The sequence below is a fragment of the Diabrotica undecimpunctata genome, chromosome 3, assembly GCF_040954645.1.
Source record: "Diabrotica undecimpunctata isolate CICGRU chromosome 3, icDiaUnde3, whole genome shotgun sequence".
Classification (NCBI taxonomy): Eukaryota; Metazoa; Arthropoda; class Insecta; order Coleoptera; family Chrysomelidae; genus Diabrotica; species Diabrotica undecimpunctata.
This window is the reverse complement of record NC_092805.1, coordinates 37,224,533-37,250,676: the sequence shown is the minus strand read 5'-3', so window position 1 is coordinate 37,250,676 and position 26,144 is coordinate 37,224,533. Positions and strand designations below refer to the sequence as shown.

At 32.3% G+C, this 26,144-nt stretch overlaps 1 protein-coding gene and 1 non-coding gene across 2 annotated transcripts; both read right to left on the bottom strand.

Annotated features, from left to right (window-relative positions):
- Window positions 1-1,392: 1,392 nt before the first annotated feature.
- On the bottom strand, window positions 1,393-18,164 carry LOC140435561 (polygalacturonase-like). Its single transcript, XM_072524307.1, has 4 exons — window positions 17,845-18,164; window positions 14,232-14,443; window positions 5,007-5,331; window positions 1,393-1,671 (listed from the first exon to the last, which is right to left on the bottom strand). The coding sequence occupies exons 1-4, from the start codon at window positions 18,122-18,124 to the stop codon at window positions 1,427-1,429; spliced, it is 1,062 nt and encodes a 353-aa protein (XP_072380408.1). The 5' UTR covers window positions 18,125-18,164; the 3' UTR covers window positions 1,393-1,426.
- Window positions 6,681-6,753, bottom strand: TRNAK-CUU (transfer RNA lysine (anticodon CUU)). Its single transcript has one exon. It is a non-coding gene; the product is annotated as a tRNA-Lys (tRNA).
- Window positions 18,165-26,144: the final 7,980 nt, after the last annotated feature.

Genomic DNA, 26,144 nt, shown 5'->3' with positions numbered 1-26,144 from the left:
GGTGCTATTTTCATTTCTATATCTTTCATACAAGTACCATCTCAGCTAATCATTGACCCTAAATACTTAAAAGCCTTACAACTCTTAATAGTCTCTTCTTCTAAACTTAAGTTCAAATCTGCAACCTCGGGTCCAATACATAAGTATTCGGTTTTGCACATATTTATCTTGAGTCCCCAAAGTTCATATTCTTCCTTTAATTTCCTTATCCTATATTCCATATCCACCCTGTCTTGTGCAAAAATGACTTGATCATCTGCGAAAAGTAGTGAATGTAATATATTCTCTTGTACTGGTATGCCCATTGTTCCGCATTTTCTATACCATCTTTTCAAAGCCTGATCTATATATATATATATATATATATATATATATATATATATATATATATATATATATATATATATATATATATATATATATATAAAAAAGTGTAGGTGAGAGACCACATCCCTGTTTGAGGCCTTTTGAGGTTGTGATTTTCTTCACAACTAATTTCTATTTCTATAAGCCAATAATACTGTTGTAGTTTCACACCTAACTGTTTTCTTTAAGATGCGCTTTTGTCATGTGTCATGTTAATCTGAGGTCCAAGTACATCCCTAGATATTAACAGTGGTCCCAAGTTGAAGTCTATAAAGTGCGATTCGTGAACAGTTATCTCGTTTTATAATAAATAACAGCGTCATCAGCATAGGTTGCAGCTATCGTAAATATGGTTGCTGTTAGATCGACAGTAAATAACAAGTACTGAGTTGGCTCTAGTAGGCTTTCTTGCGGTACTTTTGCAGAGATAAGAAAAATTTCAGAGAGGGTTGCGTATATTTTGACTTGTTTCGCATATCCAGATAGAATTTGAACATTTCATAGAAGGGGTTATTATTGTTTCATTTTGTAAAAAAAGGCGTGCCATAATTTATCAAATGCCTTATTTACCTTTAGAAAGACTACACTAGAATCTCTTTTGCCTTCTAGGTCGTTGCTGATTTTATCCATCACACGATGAATCTCTTCTACAGTGCCATGTTCGTTTGAGAAACCAAATTATGATCAGTTATAAGTTTTCTTTTATTGATTTTCTCCATCAGTTGCTTAAGTATAACTTTCTTTAGTAATTTTGACAGGATTGGCAACATATTTATTGGCATATACGAGTTTAATTCTTCTGGCTATTCCAGGTGTTAGTATCATTATTATTTGACCAACTTTCTAGAGATAGGGGAAGTACAAATTAAAAAAATTAAAAATATGTTTTGTATCATTGTACAGATAATCCTTAAAACAAATAATTGTCGAGTTTTGCAGGCTCAGCGACGATGAAAACAAGGCAATTGTTTTACTATACTTAAAATATTGACACAGTTTACAAAGACACAGACTAGCGGAAAATAAAACGAAATTATTTTATATATAATATATTATACATCTAACAAGTGAACTCCGTTGGTTGAAAATTGCAATAATTCTTTCCACCCCCTAAAATATTTATATTTGACCACGTCCAATTGTGACATTTATCATTATTGCAAACGACATGGACAGGGCGTGTTAGAACTCCTTGTACAGACCCGTAAATATTCGACATTTTTAAATTTCTTATCTGAATTTCTCTAGAATAGTTTCCTATGTCGCCGTAATCTTGGTTTATATAAATTCCATCTTCAGTGATCCCTACAAATATACAAAATATATAAAGTATGTATTAATAGCATCGATATAATATACAGGGATGGGACATGTTGATATTTTTAAATGTAGCTGATACAGCTGATAAACGACGGAACTGATCTCAAATTACTAGCTACAATGTCCGACGTGAATTCGACAAATAATTGATATGAATATAGTTATCCCCGATATTTCAATCATAAAAAGATAACATTATGTGTTAAGTCAATAATTTTATGTATTCTTTTTGGTGGTAGTGGCCTGCTATGCACAACTGCGTACCTGTAATATACAGTACTAGTCAAAAGTCCATTCCCCTCCCTCGTACTACTTATACATACTTATACTAGTAAAATTTGGAGGGAGGTAATAAACAGACCTATGCTTCTTAGCTAGTCATAACACGTGACGTAATAGTGACAGATGACGTTACAGCGCCACTGTGACAGATAATTTTAAATTGGACCTTATGACAAGTGATACCTTGTTTGAAAGGTATTAAAAATATCTATTCAACCATACTAATTTTATTTGAGTTTAAGCTAATTATAATAAATAAATGAAATAAATTCTAAAATTGTAGTTTGGCATTTAATTAATAAAAATTCTAACATCCGCTTTTGGTTATTTGTTAAAAAAGTTAAAGTTTGTCAATTCTCTAGTTGTTTTTAGTTTGCAAAAGCATTTATAGCTCAATATTTAGTTTCTGTTTCTGCTTAGTTTAGTCAACTTCTTCTACAGCCCAAGTTGCGTCTATCTATGGAATCAGTCAAAGGACATTTGAAAATAACCGTTCAAAAGATACGAGGCGTACAACAGACTTCTCCCTAGCAAAATATATATATATATATATATATATATATATATATATATATATATATATATACATATATATATATATACATATATATATATATATATACATATATATATATATATATATATATATACATATATATATATATATATACATATATATATATATATATATATATATATATATATATTGTTATGATGTGTTTTTTGTTTGAATGATGAGCAATGAGTATTTTTAATAATATAATATATAGGGTTTTTATCGCGGTTCTCAAAGAATTAGCTTGTAAGTACTTTTTTAAATTATCTTTATTATAACTATTATGAAACACACATATATATCTAAAACAGCCAATGTAAACTTAAAATAAACTATCTTTAAATTGATATTCTTATAAAACTAATTAAATTCTATAGACAATGTAAAATTTAAACAAACTATCTTCAAAATTGAAATTGTTATGACACTAACTAAATTATATTAACAAAATTTTGTACCTTTCTTTTACTGAATGCCTAAATGAACTGTTTTCTACTATATAGATTCTAATCACCACTGAATGTCTTCGTACTTCAGTTATCCTTGTTTTTTGTGAAATTACTTTTTCCAATTATCAGCTTCTACCAATTTAAGATATATTTTTCTTCACCAGCATTTATATACCACCAAGCAAACCAGCAAACACCATTTATATTTATTCTTCTTTTCAATATACCAATATCCAATTATTATAAGTTGATTTATACTAATCTCCAATCATAATATAATTTTAATTCCTTCCAATGTCCATCCAATATTCTTCTAATATACTTTTATAATCTTCAATAATTATTTGTGTATAATTATAAATGTGCATTAAATTATGCATAATTTTTAATCTTCATTTAACTCACTATATTAAACAATTGGACTATCTCCAACTAACTTTCATATTTCTTATTAAACTGCTTGACTGACTTACTAAAACTGTGAACAATTGACTTCACTAACTAATCTACTAACTTTCATAATAAACTGCTTGACTTCTGACTAAAAACTTCCATCTTGAATCCAAATCACGGGTATTTATATCCTTTTGGATATTCCAGAACCATCTGGTAAGAGATCATGTTCCATTCGTTCTATTAACTTCTATATAGATGTTCTCGAAAAAAATATCTGTTCGATCCACCGCCATAATCATTATTTCGAGAATGTTCGACCGTAAACAATGGTCAAATTCTGCACTCTGGAGAATTCGTTAATGTTCCATTGATAATTTTGTTGACATTTAGGCTTTTCAGATCAGAATAAACATTCAAATTAGTAACTAACACTCTAATTTAATAAAATACACAATTCAAACAATATATTATTATAACCCCACTTTATATTCGTATTATGATTAATTTCTATCTGTCAATTCGAGAGTATTTTTGGTTGCCTAGGCACATGGCTCACTTACATATATTTACAACATTAAAATACAACTTTTTACACTTATTATATGCTAATTTATTAAAAATACCCTCACATAAATATATTTTTATTAAATTCTCTAGTATATAACTTATTTAAAACAACCAAATATCTAATATTATGTAGTATATAACTTATAAATTATTTTCTATAAACCCTAATCGTATCAATATATACATATATATATATATATATATATATATATATATATATATATATATATATATATATATATATATATATATATATATGAAGAAGGACCATACATGATATGACGATGACTACTACTCTCCGTCCAGGGGGCAAAGACTCTTAAGAGATAAAGAGAGAGAGCTCTAATTCATGCTTAAGAAACATTAAATATAACAATAAAACAATATAACAACTTAAAAGGAATATATTAAGCGAGATATACTGACATAATAATGTGATCTAAAAATTAAACATGAAAAAAACAAAATGCATGATAAACTAAGTCCCTTAAAGGAAATGCAAAGGAGATGAGTTGGTTCGATAGAGCATACAAAGGTTGACAATAAAAAACGTACAAAAAGTATTGAACACGAATTTATAGATGCAAACTTGTGAAAAACTTGTGAAATTAAATGCAAAGATTCAAGTGGTTATATGTGGTTGGTGGCAAAACCGTTAAAAAATAAAGCCTAGAAGCCCTGAGGGGAGACCATGGTTATTTATGACCATGACATAAAAAATACATACTGATCTCATTTTAAAGTCAATAATATTTTTTTAAAGAAACTCTGATAAGGTATAAGAATGGAAAATGCTTAAATTTTGATCAAGCTATTAAAATGGACAATTAGTCTAGATAGACCATTCAGTGCATCATAAAGAATTCAATCAACTGCAATTGATAATTGAATAAAACAACTAAAAACGAGATATTTATTGGAAATAACCCTAGTTTAATGATATTAAGAGATTATAATGCAAATATTAGAGAATAATTTATGTTTTTAACCAAAAAATGACATAAAAAAACAAAAAAAATAAATCAGAATGCTACAAGTGATATTTGTATTTATATAACTTTTAAAATTACCTGATAACCTAATATTCTCATAAGTTACATCTGTTAATATTCCTGTTCCTTTCTTCGTTTTAACGTGAATTCCATAAAGACCATTTGCTACGAGGCAATCCGTAAAAGTTATATTTCTTATAGTACCCGATGCGGCATTATCATTATTGCTGTTTCCAACGGAAAAGCTTAATCCATGGCTGCCGTAACATTCCAAGTTTCTAAACACCATATCAGATCCTGAGTTGACAACGACACAATCGTCCTGGTTCATCACTACTGAGTTTTCTATAAGAATGTTTTGACCATTTCCTATGCCAAAGCCATCCGTATTCAAGCCCCCCCTCTAAAAATTCAAAAATTATAAGTTATCACTGAAAAGTCTACTAAAAATGACGACAAATCTAAAAATTTTAATCCATCAATACATATCAGTCAAAAAATCGTATTAATTAAACCATTTATAACTTAAAAACGGCTGTACTGATTTTAATAATAATTTGGTTTTGTGTTTTTATCCAGCATAGAATATCAGAATAACTATTGCAATATGCTAGTTATAAAAAGCTAAGTTTATAAAAAAAGAATCTTGATATTATAAAAAACTACTTACTACATGATTTGTCTTGTTTTTATTGACTGAGCCTATTTGTTGGCTGAGCTGTGTAACAATATTTACAACATTATAATCTTAACTTAAATCAAGTAAATTCAGTTTTATTTATATTGTTTGTGATTTGTTGGAAAAAATTATTTGGTTTACTCGTTTATTTATTTCTTTTACATTACGCCCCGACGCAGCAAATCTAATCTTTTCCAACAAATCCGTAATGCAATTAGGCTTCTGAACATTTACGCGTCCAACTGTTGAAGATTTTAACGTTATAAATGTCAAATCTTTATATCTATTAATTTAAATTTTTTTAAATAATTATTTTATTTTAATTTCTTTATTAGTTTATTAATTTCTTTGCCTTCAGCTTCGTTTTTACTATTTTTTCTTAAAAAAAGTAGTTAGCGCCCTCTGTCTTTCTTTTCTTTCTCTTTCTGTGCCGTAAAGTAAATATTCGCCCTCTCTCTTTCTGTCCGGTAGACTAAATATTCTGTTCCATGTTGACAGAAAAGCCAATTCCATCATATGCATACGTCCTATGTCATCTGTGCAAATTTCATTTTAGTTCCTCTACTTTCTGTCAATTAAATTTTCTAACATAGTGGGAATATAATTTTTGGCCTGTTTTTGAAATTTAAAAAAGGCAAAAACTATTATAAGCTTTATTTTATGTTCTGCCAAATTCTCTTGGGTTTATTGGCTGTATTATGAAGTTTTATTGGCTGCATTACCAGATTATTAACTTTATTGGGTCCTAACTATCTAATTGGGAGGCCACAAATATTTAACAGCAAGCAGCTCATCGATGCCATGATGCCATCATAAGTTTAAAGCATTGGCAGGGTTGTTTTTGCCTACTTAAATATAACTTCTTATTTTTAATAAATACGATTAGTTAAATAATTGTTATATTTGCTATCAGCTTAGAGTTCATGGTTTAAGTCATAGTTAAAACAAGACGAATTCACACTTGAAAAACTGAGCTAGGCGAAGCATACACGATAAGCTCCCATGGTTGATTGAGGTATTATTTTTATAATAGTATTTCAATTCTCTTTGGTAGTCTTATCGTTACACATTGGCACCCAACCTGGGGCCCGAACCCACGACCTTGAGATTAAGAGTCTCATACTCTACCGACTGAGCTAGCCAAGCATAGACGATAAGCTCCCATGGTTAATTGAGGTATTATTTTTATAATAGTATTTCAATTCTCTTTGGTAGTCTTATAGTTAGAAGATCTCAGGCAGACGAGAAATAAAAAACAAGCTAATATGTTATCTATTCCATATATTAGCGGAAACGTTTCGTTTTGTATTTACAAAACAGTATTCGTTTATGTATTTAAGAACAAAGCTACTCTTGGAAGGAAAAAGGAGAATTTAGCAATAAAAGCAACTAACTTTTACAAAAAATTGGTGATGAAAACCAAAAATTCACATAATGTATTCATACTTGAAAGATTTATAGTAAAAATTACTTAATCCATGTATAAACAGATTTCATCAGATGTAATTGTAATACAAGTATAGCTTTAACTGTTACAATGAAGCGTGAACAAAGCCGCCTGGCAATTATTTAATTTAAGAGAGATAATTCAATAATTATGTTTCCCTTCACCGTTCACTATTTCCCCCCTAACTCGGAAAATGTCGACCGCAGAAAAACATTTTCAAAAAAGAAATTGTAGGAAATCGCAATTACATCAATTTAAGTTCATACTATTTTGTTTAAAAGTATATCAAATGGCCGAGATATTAAACAAAACTAATTCCTGTATAACCAATATCCACAAACATTACTCAAATATTACTTTCAGGAAAAAAATGAGACCAATCAAAATTGTCAAAGTTAATATTAAACAGGATAATTCGATAATTATGATTTCTCCCCTTCCAATATGTTCCCCCTTAACAGGGAAAATATTGATCGCAAAAAAAATTTGTAACAAAGAAATTGTAGAAACTCTAATTTGCAATAATTTTAATACCTACAATAATTTTTGTCGAAAATTTGAAAATGTTACAGATATTGAGCAAAAATTGTTCTTCTTTTCATTTTCAAATTCAAGAGAGCGGCTAATGCAATGGTTGGATTTAGTCGCGATTTTAAGTTTCAACTATTGTATACGTCTTTCAACGAAAATAATTGACACAAGTGCAACCCATTCAGCAAATGGTTACATTGTTGGCACATGAGTTAGCTTATTGTGAAAACTATCAAGTGAAACAATCTTTCAAGTGGCATGAAGAAGAACATCATGTATTTTGATCTATTACCATTACATGTTTGGGTCATAATAAACATTCTTGGGGCACCAGTAGCCCTCATGCCAAATCTATCCTATCGATTCGTAAAATGGCATAAGGGAGAAATATTTATTCGGAAATTTTCTTTACAAAATAAAATTTAATCTTTACGCACATTTTTCCAGGAACCTCTCAGTTTTCACTTATTTTATTCTTCTTAATTTCATCTTTAAGTACTCTCAAAGGCATAATGGATAAAATCGTGGTTAAACTCGAAGCCTAGTACTAATCGCTACAACCGGCGTATTTTCCAGCAAAGAATCATTTTTGTTTTTTTGTTCTTTACTTTAAAAAAATAATTTTATACAAAACTAGAGACAAATAAAACATAAAACGGTCAATGTTCATCGTAAGTTCAGTGTTACATGCAGATAAGAAAGTGTTTGTAATAATGAATGTTTTCTTTTTCGGATTGTGCATAGTCATTGTTAACATGTTAACATTAAGGTATATAAAATTTTCTTATTAAATACTTAAACCGTTAATAATTTAACACAAACAAAATACATTTTTAATCAGAAACATGAATTACGAACATTGTCAAAACATTTGTTTTGAAGGATAGTGCTAAATTAGATTTAATAAAATTGTTTATTCATTATGACGTAGTTGCTTAAAATGTATTGTAAAAACTATTTAGCTTTAATTTATTATTATCTTTGGGTTTATTTATATAAAGATACTCTCTATACATATGCATATAAATATTTACTTGTACATAGCTATTACAGAACATCACAAACATTTCACTGTTGAAATACTTGAAAAAAGTAAATTTATATTTAATAGATAGCTTGTTCTATAAGAAGATACACATTGTAACGAAAAAGCTTACGAAAGTTACAAAAGTAGATAATAAAATTGTTCTGAAGCTATTTTATTGTGGCATGTTAAAGTAATTACTATTTAAATGGGAATAAGCCACAATTAAAGGTTAAAGTACGTTTATTAACGTTTCAATTTCCACTTCGGAAGTGGAAATTGAAACGCCAATAAACGTACTTTAACTTTTAAGTGTGGCTTATTCCCATTTAAATAATAATCAGATAATAAAAAGCTAATCGTTTACCAAGACTTAACGAATATCACGTTGCTCATGTCAGGTGAGAATTGAGATTTAGTACCGACCAAGCTTCCAAATAGGCGGGTAGTCCCAATGTTCTTCCACCTATTCTGGGTTGGCGGCTTTGAGCCGTTAGAACCTACAACTTTCTTCTTCGTTTGCTTGTCGAATTATGGTAGTGTAGATAATCCTTTTTTTTGTTTTTTGATTGCTAAGTGACCTGCCATGATTTAAATATTATTTGGAGAAGCAGTGCTTATTTCATTTGAAGATCCAGCAAGCAAGTCTACAGTAAGTTCCACTGTAGACTTGCTCTGTAAAAAATTAAGCTATGCTGAATATTTTTAAGATAGTAATTTACACAAGAGTTAAAATTCTTGTTATAATTGATATTTTTCTTTAATACAGTTTATTGCAGTGTAAAATTTTTCATGTTTTAAAGGAGTTCATCCCGTAATCTTTTTATAATTTTTGTTGATTGTTTTATTTGTTTTTGTTCGCAACATTAAATTCTCTATGTAGATTAAGAACTAAAAAAAACTACTCTGGCAAATTTTTGAATTTTTTTTAAATGACATTCAATAATTTTAAGATCATTTTTAATAAATGTTTATCAGGCTATTAAGAAAAATTTAAATTAAACTTTCTATAAAGATGTATAAAGCTACTAATTTGTAATAGACATTGCTGTTTGTAAGTCCTTAATTAATATTTCAAGCTTTTTTATGTTTTTGATTGATAATAAATAAGGCTTGTTCGTTACAATATTTATCTATTTTTTAAATTTTTCTAACAATCTTCTTTTCTCTTGAAACATGAATAAATGTTTGCTCACATGTTTGCTAAGCGAACACACAAGGTCATTGTGATAAATATCTTTTATTTGGCTATATATACATATATATATATATATATATATATATATATATATATATATATATATATATATATATATATATATATATATATATATATATATATATAATATATTGTTTATTTTATTTGTTTATATAAGTATTTTGGTTTTGAGGTATCTTTGTTCCTCACAACAAGAGAGGTCTCTCCTTCATTTGAGGTGCCCTCCATTTTGGCAATTTCTTTACAATTTATTTGCTGCCCTCTTTTAATTGATAATTAAATGTATAAATAATTTAAAGAACCACGCCCACATCTCTTTCGATTGGCCTTGTTCATTTTGTGTGCCTCAAACATCTCCAACGTTTGTGTTGCTATAACTGAAGATGATAAAAAGAAATTTGGATACGCTCAGAGAATAAACTTGACTTTGGAAAATATATTAGTAGTAATTTACTTAGAAACACAACAAAAAGAGATATAAACAACCTATATGAAGAGATAGTAGATACAACAGCGCAATTCCAAAAAAAGTTCGGCCCCAAACATGAAAAAAATAAAATACAAAAACCAAAAAAATATAAAAACTGTAAAAATAAACAAAAGCATCAAAGCACTTGTGGAAAAATCGAAAATGGTGAAAATGACAAATGGTCTCTGATAGTTCAGGCATATTACACATCGTGGAAAATTTCTACAAAACATTATATAAAAGTCAAGTTATTACCGAGCTCATCGATCAGTCATGAAGTACGAGTTATTTAAACGATTAGAGTGTGGCTTAAAGGATATCAACATCGGCGAGCAGAAACTAAATCATCTCCGATATCTCGGTGATATTGTTCTCATAATAGACGATTTAGGAGATGCCAAAGTTATGCTATTATAACATCTATAGCAAGTAACACAGGAAGTCGATTTAGAAATAAAATATGGAAAAACAAAAATGTTAGCAAATTTCATCCCCAATGAGCTTATAGAAATCAAAAAATCGCACATACAATTTGTGGAAAAATATGTGTATTTGAGCTACAAAATAAAATCAACGCGAGACAACCAAACATGTTAGCTACTTAGAAAAACAAGTTTAGGCTAGGCTTCATTTAAACATGTTTAAAATAAATGTCCCACTCCATTTAAAAAGGAAACCTTTTAACCAGTGCGTTCTACCAGTCCTTACATATGGAGCTTACCTCTACAAAAACATCAACGAAAAAAATGAGAAGAACATACCGTAAAATGGAGAGATCGACGCTTAAAATAAGCTTGAGAAATATACTAAGAATAGACTAAGGCAAAAATGGAGATGGGCGGAACATGTTACAAGAATAATCGACGACAGAAAGACAAAAAAATTTCTTAAGTGAAGACCACGGTTAGACAAGAGAATCAGGGAAAGACCCCCAAAGCGATCAATTGACGATGTTAAAAGAATTGTCACCAATTGAATAGCAGCGGCGCAGAACAGAAATAGATGAAAATATCTTGAAAATATGAAATATGAAAAAACTATAATAAACAATAAACAGATCAGGGCTTATTGATAATGATATAAATATACTTGTTGGTTTTTCCTTATCACATTCTTTAGAAATTTATATCTAGGATAATATAAATAGTAATCCCCTTCATGGAAGTATAACCATGTTTCATTAGGTAACCTTGAGCATTCCACTGCTAATCCATTCAGAGACTTGAAACTCAGCATTTTTTGATATTGTAGTATCACGATTGCATCGTTAGTTGTAAATATGCCCTATCCCAATGGCTCTTTTTATCTTGGTATCTGTTGTTATCGTATTAAGACTTCCATTGACAAAAATATTCTCAATAAAATAATTTTTTGTCACATCATATATTTATCGAAGTAAGATCATTTCTGCAATACACTCCTTTGTTTATCTTTATTCTTAATAACTGCCCAACTGCAGTGATATAGAAAATGGCTGGTATCATAAGTCTAACAGAATTGTCTTTAAAAGCATCATAAGAATTTTCCTTTCACAAAACACCCCACTTGACTGATTCTGTTTTATCATCTATTAATATTTTATTTAAAATAATTACTTCCCCATGAAATAAACATACTAGATATTTTGTTTTTGTACTACTCAGCATTAAACCTATATAAATAACATCCGTTATGCTGACGATACAGTCATTATCGCTGAAAGCAAGACTGATCTGCAGACGTTACTTAACACAATTTGTGATACTGGGAAACGGTTTGGTTTAACAATAAACATAAAGAAAACAAAAATCATGGTTATCAGTAAGAGGGGCAAAGTCATTACAAGTATCCAGATAAAAAATAAAGATATTAAGCAAATGGACAAAATAAAATACTTAGGAGTCTGGATTACGGAAGATCTAAATCCGAGATCAGAAATTCGCTCAAGAATAGAGCAATCAAGAGCAGCAATTTTGAAAATAAGGAAATTTCTGAGTAACCAAAGACTCAATCTGAAAATCCGATATCGGATGGTAAAATGTTATATCCACACTATTCTTCTTTATGGTGTTGAAGCCTGGACTGTTAATGTTGACTTAATGAGAAAACTGGAAGCTTTTGAGATGTCGCTTTTTAGGAGATTTTGAAGATACCATGAACCGATCATATTACGAACGAAATGGTGTTGCACAGAATGGAAAGAGACAGAGAACTTTTGACCACCATTAAAAGACGAAAGACAGCATATTTGTGGCACATACTTAGAAATGATAAGTACTTGTTGTTGCAGCTGAATATGAAGGGTAAAATTGAAGGAAAAAGGGGTCCTAGTAGAGTACAAATATCCTGGCTGAAAAACATTCGTAACTGGACCGGATTAAACACACAGACGCTCTTAAGAACAGCAGAAGATAAAATCGAATTTGCAATGGTTATACCCAAGCCTCATTAGTGGAGATGGCACTTGAAGAAGAAGAATAAGATCCTGACTTTGCGGTTTTATTGATTGTTCTAGATCTTTTTGGTATTTTCTACTAATACCAAATCATCAGCATTTAAGTACCAAGAAAATACTTTGGAAAATTCCTATTATCTAATTTAGCACTTATAAAAATGAGCAATGGCTAAAGAATAAGATCCTGACTTTGCGGTTTTATTGATTGTTCTAGCTCTTTTTTGGTATTTTCTACTAATACCAAATCATCAGCATTTAAGTACCAAGAAAACACTTTGGAAATTTTCTATTATCTAATTTAACACTTATAAAAATGAGCAGTGGCTAAACACTGGGCTCAGGTTCAATCCTACCTTTTTATAAAATGTATCAATCTTTCATATATCTGCGCTTAACTAGTTGTTACTCCTCATGCGTACCTATATCTTACAAGTTTCGCATACTCACCGGAAATTCCTTTGTTATTTGGTGATTATCACAGTTGTTCTTCAGATGCTTTATTATTTATTTAAAACAAATCAATACCATATAATAGTTTGTTTCTGTCCTTCTATATCTTTCCACCAGTTGTTTACAGTAAAAATAAAAAACCACCTATTGTTGATCTGTCTTACACAAATCAAAACTGATTTTAAAATATTTCGGTTTCTTAGCATATCGGTTTATAAATTACTTTCTCCCATAAGTTAATGGTGACTATTAGTAGTTTTGACTCTATAGTTGGTACATTGTTGAACAACTCCTTTGCTTCGTATACACATAAATACTACTATAAAACTTCTATACTCATCTTATTCCTGTATCTTATAACGCTATCCAATTATCACTATGATATCGCTAACACAGTGATACAAAATGGTCCAACTTATTTTACCTTTGTGTGTATACCTGTGCCATAAAAATATTCTTTTTACTCGCAAGGTATACCATGAGGTACCCCAAACCTGGAAATCCTAAAGTAAACTGATTTTGTTTTCACATCATTTTATCTCGGTTGAAGATGACACGGTTTAGTTATACATATTTACTTTTTTGGAATATTTTAATGCCTGAGTTTGTTTTACTAGAACTACATTGCCAATTCAACAAATATACAATATTAGTGCAAACTAACTTCAATCGCTTACATTGTTGTGTACAGTACAGGAATTTAACCGTAAGCACTGTCTTGTTATATCCAGCACATCATTCATACCAGTGCATATTCTGCATTTAAGAGTCACGTACTGTGGGATACCATACCTTGGTATACTATTTGAGATACTTCACGTCGGCGACAAGCTGTGTCTATTTAAATTATCATGTATAACACTGTCATTTACGATGGGAGTATCAGAAATGTTCAAAACTAATGTGTAAGGTTATTTTATGAGTGAAGAGTATATAAAGAGTGAAAAAAAGTTTATACCCTGATATTAATACCTTTTTTTGAGAAAAATTTGCTTGAAAGTAAATATAAAATCAAAAGCTGAGAAATACTATTAAAAAAATTGTACCAACCGTATTTCCAGCCACCACATCAATGGTCCACCCAGAAAGTGTGAGATCTGTAGCCTTAATTCCTACACAAAAGTATACGCAGTTCAGGAGATAAATATCCTTAAAAACAGATCCTCCTGTGGTAGATATTACTACAAATCTTGGTTTGGTCACACCACCAGAACCTCCTTGCCCATCCCAATATTTCTCTCCTTGGGCATTTATTACATGTCCTAAAATCGTGTTGATGAAAATAAGAATAGACAAATGTTTCGTCGTCAGCGTTGTATGGAGAGAATAAATTAATCAAGAGTGTATTAAGTTTTTATTTATTACTTAGTACGAATTCTAGGTAGATGCTGTCAAATCCTTAGTACCACAGGGTGTTTGAAAAAGGTAACACCGTCTCTAGGATAGATAAAAAACTGAAAAATAGTTGTAATTTACTTAGTAAAAAATTTTTGTAACGTCATCCGTTTTCAAGATAATGGGCGTAGAAGAAAAAAAATTCGATTCGATTTTGACGAGGCTACTGGCAACATTGTAACAAAATTTTATACAACTGTTTTGGAAACTGATACATCCCGTGAATTAGTTTTTATATCTGACTCTCATAGAGGGCGCTAGTTACAAGGTTCGTACCAAGTATTATTGAACATAACTTCGTTAAGGGTAGAATTATTAGTCAAAATTCCAAATGAACTTAAACATCATACAATTTCACATCAAAAAGGTGCTACCGTTTACTCAATATTTTGATTTAAAAATTATAAAGTAAGAACCGATTCTGGTATAAAATAATAATAAGGTGAAAAAAATCATATAAAAAAATTAGAATAAAGACTAAGAACATAAAATAAAATTCAATTAGAGTAAGTGTTTAAGATGTCCTCCGTTTTCACAAATACAGAAGTCTATCATTTTGTCTAAATAATATTTTATTCTTCTAAACGGTTGTGGATCAGCTATGATGTCATTAAAGTGCTGTTGAATTCTATTTTCCAATTCTTGACCTAAATTTACCTCTGCAACATAGACTTTTTTCTTAACATACGACTAAACTGTGTAGTCCAAAGAATTAAAATCGCATGACCTAGGAGGCCAATTATACCATATCAGTCCATCGATTCGGAAAGTGGTTATTCAAACCAATTACAACACCTTCTATCAAAGTGCGGTGGAGCTCCATCGTACATAAAAAATAAAGATGTTCGCTTGTTTAGCAATAAATTTTTTAATTATTTAATCTAATTCTATTAATCTGTTACCTAAAGTTGCTGCCCAAACATTAACTTTAACTGTCTTACTAATAAAACACTCGTATTCTAAGGTTATTCCGTATTTATATCTAGAATAGTTATCCTAAGTATAACGTCAATATAATTCTAAAATAATTTGTTACAAATAAACTCGGTATATGTTAGTTATAAGCTTATAAGTATTCCCACTTTATTCCGAAATAATAGTTTGGCAATGTCGCAATATTTTGCACAAATACATAGAACAACGACATATTGAGTGAAATATGTCAATTTTGATTTTTCTTTGAAACTGACAACTGACACCAAATATATCTTTTTCTTTATTTGTTATCTTATATGCTGAGTTTGAGTATTTTAAAATTGCAAAAAGTTGCAAAAAGTTGCAAAAATTGCCAGTGTATTTTGAAAATGGATTTATTCTTTCTTTGAAAGTTTTTCTTTTTCGTGTATTTTCCATCATGTTAATTAAATTATCAACTTCCCCGACAGCCGCAACACCTCTTAAACACATTTTTTAATTATATAGCTACTCACAAAATAATACAAAAAATAATATATTCTTGTCACTGATGACTTTGACATTCATAAAATAGGTTATACCACGGTTATACTAGACTTAAAAAAGGGTGTGGGTCGGTATAATCTTGGAATAAATTCTTATACCAAGTATAACTTAAATCTAAGTTATTCCATATTTATTGTTAGTGATTTTGCCTATACCTGATTTATTCTGAGTATAAGTTTTATACTTGGTTTATTAGTTATGCTGTAAGTAAATAAGTGTTCGTAATGTGATAACCTTTGATTCGTGGATTCTCATCACACCAGTAGTGTAAATTATGGGAGTTAAACATACCTTGTTGCGGAAAGGTGGCCCCGTCAGTAAGAAGAATGCATTTAAAAAAATGGATTGAGGGCTATCCATGCTTGCAATGTTTTACAAAAATCCACTCTAACCGGTAGATCGTCTGGCAAGAGCTCTTGGACTTGTCAGTAATAATAAAGATGTCGCTGCTGCTCTTTAAGTACCCGCCAAGTACTTGAAGAAGACATATTTGTTTGTCTGTCTTGCCATATTCCTTACGATAACTGATAGATATTGATCAAGTAAATTTGAAAAAATATTTTCTATATTAATTGTTCTTGTTGTTCTTGGTCTACCAGAATTTATTTTATTTAGTCTCACATTCCCAGTTACTCGACAACGTCCTTTAACGGCTCTTAATATTTTTTTAATTGATAAGTTTGCTCTAGGAAACTTCCCTGCATAACGCGTAAAAGCTGCACTTCTTCTCTTCTTCTTGTGCCGCTCATATCGGAGATTGGAAATCATCAAGGCTGTCCTGACCTTGTTTACAGCTGACCTAAAGAGTTCATTAGTGGTACAGCCAAACCACTCTCTCAAATTACGCAACCATGACATTCTTCTACGGTCTGGATTCCGTTTTCCTTCTATTTTTCCTTGCATTATATTTTGAAGTAATGCGTATTTACGTCCTCTCATCAAGTGACCGAAATATTCGAGTTTTCTTCGTTTGATCGTTGACAAAATTTCTGGATCTTTTCCTATCCTTCGCATTACTTTAAAATTTGTGACTCTTTGGTGTGTGCAAAGCTGCACTAGAGTTTCGTAAACACTCGCCTAAGGTTAATAACATGTCGGTGTGTTCAACATTTGGGTACATTTTGATTAACAATATCTAATTTTACAAATAACAAGGTTTCAAAAAATTAATTATTGATGACTTATTGTCATAACAATCAATAAATGTCAGTTTCCCATGACAAACTTAAAGAAAATCGAGATATACCTATTAGAACGTTATCATTACTTAATACCAGCATGAGTTATTACTTCATAATTTTCAAATCAAAATATTTCGAAAACGGTACACTGTATTGAGTTTTACCAAGAGTACCTTTTTGGTATAAAATTGTATACTGTTTAAGTTCACTAGGAATGTTAATTATTAATTGTACCCTTAAAAAATAATGTTGAATAATACTTGATACCAACCTTGTAACTTGGGCCATCTATGGGAGTCAGATATAAAATCAAATTCATGGGATGTATCAGCTTAATACATTCGTATAAAATTTTATTACAATCTTGCTTTCTTTAAAATCGTAAAAAATGTGTAATATTGTTTTTCTTTGACGCCATTCATATTTCAAACGGATGGCGTTACAAAAAATTTTTACTAAACAAACCACAATGATTTTTTAGTTCTTTATCTAATTGGTACCTTTTTGCAACACCCTGTATAATAAAGTTACCTATTTTAACATAAAACTATTTTTTTTTAGAATTACATTCATTTAAATAGTACTGATAAAAAAATCAAAATAATTTACAACAACAAAATTCTCACCTGCGGTACCCTGAACCTTTACTCCATCTCCAGAGATTTCTAAAAGAGGCCCTTCCCAATATCCTACCTCAAATACTACGTTTCCCGTGAAAGTTACCATTGATCTATTTTGCAAATTTAATAATAAAGTTGAGTATGCTGGAACAACCAGATCTTCAATAACTATATTAGAGCATTCTTTGACGATTTCTGTTACTTGGGAAAATTCTCTAATTGTGCAATTGTTATTTGCAGAAACCATAGAGATAAATGCCAGTATTAGAATATTTATGTAATTCATGGTGCACACAATACAAGTATCTTAATGATCGAATAATATATTTATTATAACTAAACAGAAATTTTTATCAATAATTGATAAATACTAAAGTATGTGTTCTAGAGATTATATTAAAAGATGTATTATCTATTAAAATTCCTATTTATTTTATTAATTTTACCACAATAGTTTACTAAAACTGATATTATGGTGTAGACAATTAAAAGAATATAATTTTTAAATCCAGTTTTCTGTGTAGAAATATCATTCAGCATCATACTTGGTGTCACTTGAGCAGCGGTTGAAAGGTCTGCCTTGGCTTCATTTATCGCTCCTTGACCTTCATTCCAGAATTTTCCTTGTCATCTCTCATCCTGAGATCCTGCTACATGCCCCACCATCTTCATTTAAGTCTTGTAATTCATTCGAAAATGTCATCCACCTTTGACTTTCTGCGTATCTCTTCGTTTCTTACTTTGTTTCTCAGTCTTGTATTGCCAGGCATTGGGCTTCTTCTTCTTCTTCCTACTTTATAAATAGGCTTAATGCCTGTTTTACTTCGGTTTTTAGCCTCAATTGACGTTGTCTGGTCATCTTTTCCTCGGTCGTCCCAATGATCTTCTTCCATTTGGCGATTTGTCTCTTACTATTCGTACTATTCTATTTTCTGTCATTTTTTCGATGTGTTGATTCCATTCCACTTTTCTTCTTTTGGTCCACGCGTTTATTTCCTCTATACTACATCTCGGTCGTATTTCCTCACTTCTTACTCTGTCTCTTAGAGTTTGGTTTATTATTTTTCGTAAGACTTTCATTTCTGTTGTTTCCAGTAGTCTTTGTGTTTTCGCCGTATCTGCTCTTGTTTCCGCTGTGTACGTCATTATCGGTCTTATTGTTTATTTATATATCCTGGTTTTCGTTTCCGTTGTGAGGTATTTGTTTTTCCAGATTGTGTTGTTGAGACATCCTGCTGCTCTGTTTGCCATGTTCACTTGTTTTTGTACTTCTTCTTCCATTTTTACGTAGCTTGACAGTTTTATTCCCAAGTATTCAGTTTCCATCACTTGTTCTATTATTTTGTTATTTACGACTATTTTACATCGTCTCGGTTCCGCTGATATCACTGTCGTTTTAGTTTTCTCTGTTGAGATCTCCATGTTGTATATGTGCGCCGTATCTTCGAATTCTTTAATTAATCTTTGTAGGTCATCTTCATTTTCGGCTGTTATTATGGCGTCGTCGGCGTAGCATATTATCCTTATTTCCTTTTCTCCCATTCTATATCCTCTTCTTTTTTTAACTTTCTTTATGATTTCATCCATTATCAGATTAAATATTAATGGGCTCAGCGAATCACCTTGTCTAATGCCAGTTTCATATTTGATAGGTTGCGATAGTTTTCCTTTACATCTTACCATAGCTATGTTATCTTTATATATATATATATATATATATATATATATATTCAATGGTTTTTACAAAATGCAGTGATATTCCCTTTTCATATAATAAATGTATCGCGTCCCGAATTCTCACTCTATCAAACGCTTTCTTCAAATCTATCAGACACATATATGCTGGTTTGTTGTATTCCAGCGACTTTTCTTTTATTTGTCTTATTACAAAAACTGCATCCGTGCATGATTTTCCTGTCCGAAATCCTTGCTGTTTCTCTTGCAGAGATATTCGTTCGTTTATTTTTGTCGCTATTATTCTTGTTGTCAATTTGAGTATTGTATTTAATAGATTTATTGCTCGATAATTATTGGGGTCTTTCTTATCTCCTTTTTTGAAGAACATCACCATGATCGTTCTCTTCCATTCATCTAGGCATTGGGCGATCTATTTTTATCTGGGTTATTTCCAACTCTATGTCTGTTTTTTTGGTAAGGTGTGGTAAGCATTTTGGCTCCGTACATAAGGTCAGGCAAGACACACTGGTTGAACGTCCTTTTGTGATTCTGATGAACATTTACAATTTAAAAATGTATCTTTTGTCAGGGATGTAAGGGATAGTGACGCGCAACGTATAGCCACTCCTATCCAAAAGTCAACCTCACCTGCTCGTGTGACGATCTAGATCATGGTCATCTGGTACATCCTGCTAGATAACTAACGAGGCTCTGACGTCCGAGTGATTGCCGGTATAAGCAATCCCCCCACTTACTGACCAACGGCTTCGGGCGGATGAGTTGGTAAGTGGCAGGGCACTCTTTTGTCCTGGGGTTGATAAATCGGCCCCGAAGGCGAATGAACCAAAATTTGGTTAACGGCATAAGGATTTAGAAGGTAAGGGGAAGCCACTAAATTAAAGATCCACATGGATATCCCTGGAATAATTATCTTATATGTCGGACAAAAGTGAACCAAAGGCCCTTAGTTCCGGGCAGACCTTAGATGGTCCGAGGGTGCTAAGAATCCCCCGGGTTCGACTTAAAGATGTTATTTGTAAAGTAGCGACATGGAACATCAATAGTTTGTGCATCCCAGGAAAGATAGATAACTTGCTCAAAGAAATGCGGCGCCTAGAAGTGAAGATAATGGGTGTAAGTGAATCGAGGTGGTCTGGCTCAGGTATTTCCCATAAAGACAACTTTACAATGTACTATTCCGGTAGCGACACCAGAGATAACTACCACAGACACGGAGTTGCAATAGTACTTGATAGTGGAATTGCGATGTCTGTTATAGATTACATACCCATTTCAAACAGAGTAATAATAGTGAAGTTAGCAGGCCAACCTATTAATATCAACCTAATCCAGGTTTACGCGCCCACAGCTGATAAACCTGAAACTGAAATTTTAGCTTTCTATAAAGACATACATGAAGCATTAAAGGTCACAAAGAAAAACGACATTAATATCATAATGGGCGATTTCAACGCCAAAGTTGGTAAGGGTAGATGTGGCGATGCGGTAGGTAATTTCGGTCTGGGTAATAAAAATGAGCGGTGAGACTTATTAATTGAATTTTGCGAAGAACATGATTTTGTCATATCCAATACATGGTATCAGCTCCCACCAAGAAGATTGTATACATGGCGAGCACCTGGAGACAGGCCAGGTCATATTATACGAAATCAAATTGATTACATCTTGATAAACAAAAGATTCCGCAACTATATAAATAGAGTGGCTGCTTACCCTGGTGCAGACATTTCATCTGACCACAGCCCCCTAATCGCAAATGTAAGGCTTCGACTGGCGAAGGTTAAAAAACCATCAAATAAAAAATATATTAACATGAGAGAACTAATGAGAGATGAAGAGCTTAGAACTACATACGGCAACCACATCAACGAGAACCTGAGAAATATACAAGTAAATTGCATAGAGGAAACCTGCGAGAAAATAAAAGTGGCTGTAGCCAATGCGGATGAATCAATCGCAAGTAAAATAAAAAGAAATCACAAAAACGAGTGGATGACGGAAGAGATACTTGAGCTAATGGAGCAGCGCCGACAGTACAAAATACATCAGAACCAACGTAAATACAATGAAACTCAACGTACGATAAGAGCAAAAATTAAAACCGGAAAGGAAATCTGGATGAAAGAGCGTTGTGAAGAATTAGAATCACTACAAGAAAAGGGGGACAGCTTTGGACTACACAAAAAGGTTAAAGAAATTTCGAATATATACAAGAAACACCACGAGACAAACCTGAAAATGATCAAGGCGACTACGTACATACCCAGGAAGAACTAGCTAAAATCTGGACAGATTATGCTTCGTCCCTCTTTGCAGACAACAGACCGAATCTGCCAACTACTAACCTATCTACAGAAACTTTGTCCGGTCCTCCGATTATTCGCGCCGAGGTGGAGTACGCTATAAAAATAGCAAAACTGGGCAAGGCCCCTGGACCGGATGGCATTACTACGGAAGCCCTAAAACTGTTGGATGATGACAACATCGACACTCTGGTAACAATTTTCAATGCCATATATGACACCGGCCACATTCCAACGGATTGGCTTTGTTCAACCTTCATAATGATCCCTAAATTACAAAGAGCGACAAGGTGCAAGGATCACAGACTGATTAGCTTGATGAGTCATTTACTTAAAATATTTCTTCGCATACTCCACACAAGAATGTTCAGAAAAATAGAAGAGCTGAGCAGCGAGACACAATTTGGTTTCAAGAAGGGACTCGGGACGCGCGAAGCATCATTCTGCTTGAATACCCTGGTACAAAACTGTATGGATCAACGAAAAGATATAGTCATCACATTTCTTGACTACGAAAAAGCTTTTGACACCGTAAAACACGATGAAATAATAAAAATGCTACACAATGCTGATATTGATGAGAAAGATATAAGAGTTATCCAGAATCTCTATTGGAATCAAAAGGCACGTGTGAGGCTGAACAAATCAACAAACACAGAGGAATTCGAAATTTTACGAGGGGTGCGACAGGGGTGTATTTTGTCTCCTATGCTGTTCAACCTCTATGTGGAGAATGTTTTTGCAGAGGCACTTGAAGGCACTGATTGTGGTATAAAGGTCAACGGGTACCCGATAAATAACATTCGTTACGCTGACGACACCGCAATAATCACAGATAACGAACATGATATGCAGTTGATACTAAATAAAATAAACACCACAGGAAAAACATATGGCCTGAAGATAAATGCTGGAAAAACAAAATGCATGACAACAAGAAAGGGCGCATTTTTCAGAGTACAACTGCACGTAGATAATGCTCCAATCGAGCAAGTGAAAACATTCAAATACTTGGGAATGATGGTGAATGACCAATGGGATCCTCAACAAGAAATAAAATGCCGTACCGAACAAGCAAGACAAGCTTTTCTTAAATTTAAACCGCTACTTTGTAACCTCAATCTTTCCTTCGATCTCCATTACAGAATGGTTAAGTGCTATGTATGGTCCATATTGTTATACTGCATGGAGATATGGACGTTGAAAATATCTTCCATTAACAAGTTGGAAGCCTTCGAAATGTGGACCTTGCGAAGAATGTTCCGCATACCATGGACAGATAGGGTGAGAAACGAGGAAGTCCTAAGAAGAGCAAATACTGAGAGAGAATTGCTCAGCTTGATCAAGGCACGAAAGATTGGATACCTGGGCCACATCCTGAGAGGGGAAAAATACGCAATCCCTCAACTAATTATCCAAGGAAAGATTGGGGGCAAGAGAGGAGTAGGTCGCAAACAAATGTCGTGGCTGCGAAATATAAAGAACTGGACAGGCGTAACTAACACTGGCGAACTTTTGCATGCCGCAAAAGACAGACGTCTGACCTTAAGATAATTCGCCAACGCACTATAGGTGCACGGCACCATAAGAAGATCTTTTGTCATAGCCAGTTAATCTCAAGGATATTCTTCTTTGTAACGTACATATCTGATTATTTTATGAGTGATAAAAATTAATGAGTTAAAAAGTTAGTGAGTTAATACAATTTCTTTTTGACTGTTCTTGACGGTACTGGTTACTAAGTTGAGTTTTGGGTTATCATTCTGGTTTTGTTAAATCACAGGTGTTTATTCCAATATTTGTTAATATCTCCATCAGCTTATCGTGTTTTACTGTGTCGAACGATCAATAAAGCATGCATACATATTGCAATTCATATATCTACATCGTTAAAATAGCACTTGCATGCTAAAGAGAGCCTCTCTTGTACTCACTGCGTTCCTAAAACCAAACTGTGTACGACTGATTTTTTCTTCGCGTAGTCTATATATTCTTTGATGAATGATTTTTAGAAATAACTTTAAAATGTGGCTCACTAAGCTGATGGTCTGGAAATGATTGCAGGATACGGATTTTGTTTTCGTTGGTAGAACAACAAACGTTGACTTCAGCCAGGACCTTGGTATTACTCCGTTTATATATACACTTCTCCAAGAAATTAACGCACCACTTTGAAATATTATAATATTTTATTAGCGTTAATAAAAATTTCCATTGTAATGTTATATTTTGCAAGCCCCTTGTATATGCTCTTCGTACACTCTATATTTATTGACTGTGTTTTATCGCTATAGTTTTTTCTGCAACAAAATAAAAAGAAGCAAAAAATGTACTTATTCTATAAATATACAAATTTCCAAGTGTTCACGAATTTTATTCGGCTACTGTTTAATTGTTGATTATTGTTAATTGTGTTTATTAGGAAGCGTCAATCACGTAATTTAACCCGAGATGAATGTGCCCAGGCAGTGATACTGTCGGAAGAAGGTTGGAATTACCGGAGAATTGGTTGTCGGTTTAATGTGTCCCACACATCCGTCTCACGGGTGTTAGAAAGATTCCTCGAAACAGGGGATCATACACGCAGACCAGGGCAAGGACGAAACCGGGTAACTACCCCTATTCAAGATCGATTTTTAAGAATTTCTGCTCTTCGACAACGTTTTGTAACACATCGAAGTCTACAAATTCAGCTTCGAGACGTGCATGCTATACAAATTAGTACGGAAACTGTTCGCCAGCGACTTAGGGAATACAACTTAACACCTAGGATTGCCGTCCGGGGTCCTCTATTAACTGCAGAGCATCGAAGGGAGAGACTACATTTTGCCAGAGAACACGTTAATTGGTTAGAGGCTGACTGGGAACGAGTGCTATTTACTGATGAATCCCGATTTTGTTTGGTACAATAACGACAGACGTGTTCGTGTGTTGCGACGACCCATCGAACGATATGCTCAGTGTAACTTCTCACACACCACATTTTTTGGTGGAGGATCCGTTATGGTGTGGGGTGGTATTTTTTTGACCGCACGTACGGACCTAGTGGTCATAGAAAATTAAACTGTTGCAGCTGAAACGTACATATTGGAGATCCTGGAGCAACATGTATTACCATTTGCTCCTTATATCGGTGAAAATTTCTTACTAATGCAAGATAATGCCAGACCTCACGCTGCACAGATCGTCAGAAATTATCTAGAAGAGGTAGAAATTAACACTATGGAATGACCAGCACATAGTCCGGATTTAAATCCGATTGAAAATCTCTGGGATAATTTTGGTAGGCGATTAAGAGCGACACCGATCCAACCAAACAACTTACAGCAAGTGGGAGAGAGGCTAATCCAGATTTGGAGAGAACTAGACCAAAATGAAATACGGCAATTAATTTTAAGTATGGGCCAACGATGTGAGGCTGTTATACGTAGTAGAGGTGGAAACACTCGTTATTAAGACTTTTTTCATATTTTAGTTTACTTTTCTTTTCATTATATTTTTAGAATTTTCCTTTTTATTTTTTTTTTTTCTCCTGTACTTCAACATGTTCAGATGATTACACAAATTGTTATAATTACTAATAAAATGTAGAGTAAATCTGGTGAAGTTTTATTTTTTATTCTTTGCCTGTTTACAAATAAAATTGAATTATTGAAGTGGTGCGTTAATTTCCTGGAGAAGTGTATATATATATATATATATATATATATATATATATATATATATATATATATATATAAACTAAGGTACACTCGAAGAGTGGTGGGTTTTTCGGTCAAAGTGGAGAAATAAAAGACAAAGACGATGGCTACTTCATCTATTTATTGAAGACGTTTCGCTTTCTGCTCAGAAAGCATCATCAGTTCATCTAAAAAGAACAATATGAAACCAAACATCCATAGAGAAGTTATAACCAAAGTGTGTTACCTTACAAAGACATGTAGCAGTCAGTGATGTTAAAAATATGAACAAGCTTACAAAGCTTCACACTGATATTAAATTTATTATTTCTCAAATCAATAATGTCACTTCTTTTTTGGATAATCACCTTCCTGACAATTTGTTGGACACTTTTGAGTCATCTTTACATAAGAAATTTAATTTTGTATATCATAAATCCATGGCACACCTTCGTAAGAAGCTTAATAACTTAGACACTCCCCAGTTTAAAAAAATTCCATTTAATCCTAAGTGGATTAAAAATCTATCTAGTACTGAGGTTCCTCAGGACATTCTCAAATTGTTATCCTTGGGCCCCAAATTTGGCTTACAGCCAACCTTCAAAGATTATTCTGTTAGTAGAAT

Bases quoted from the DNA above. Each gene is read 5' to 3' on its own strand.
- LOC140435561 (XM_072524307.1), bottom strand. From the start codon at position 18,124: ATGAATTACATAAATATTCTAATACTGGCATTTATCTCTATGGTTTCT. The intron at 14,444-17,844 runs GTGAGAATTTTG...ACACGATTTTAG, and splicing joins AAAGGTTCAGGGTACCGCAG to GACATGTAATAAATGCCCAA. The intron at 1,672-5,006 runs GTAATTTTAAAA...GTATATTTGTAG, and splicing joins TGAGAATATTAGGTTATCAG to GGATCACTGAAGATGGAATT.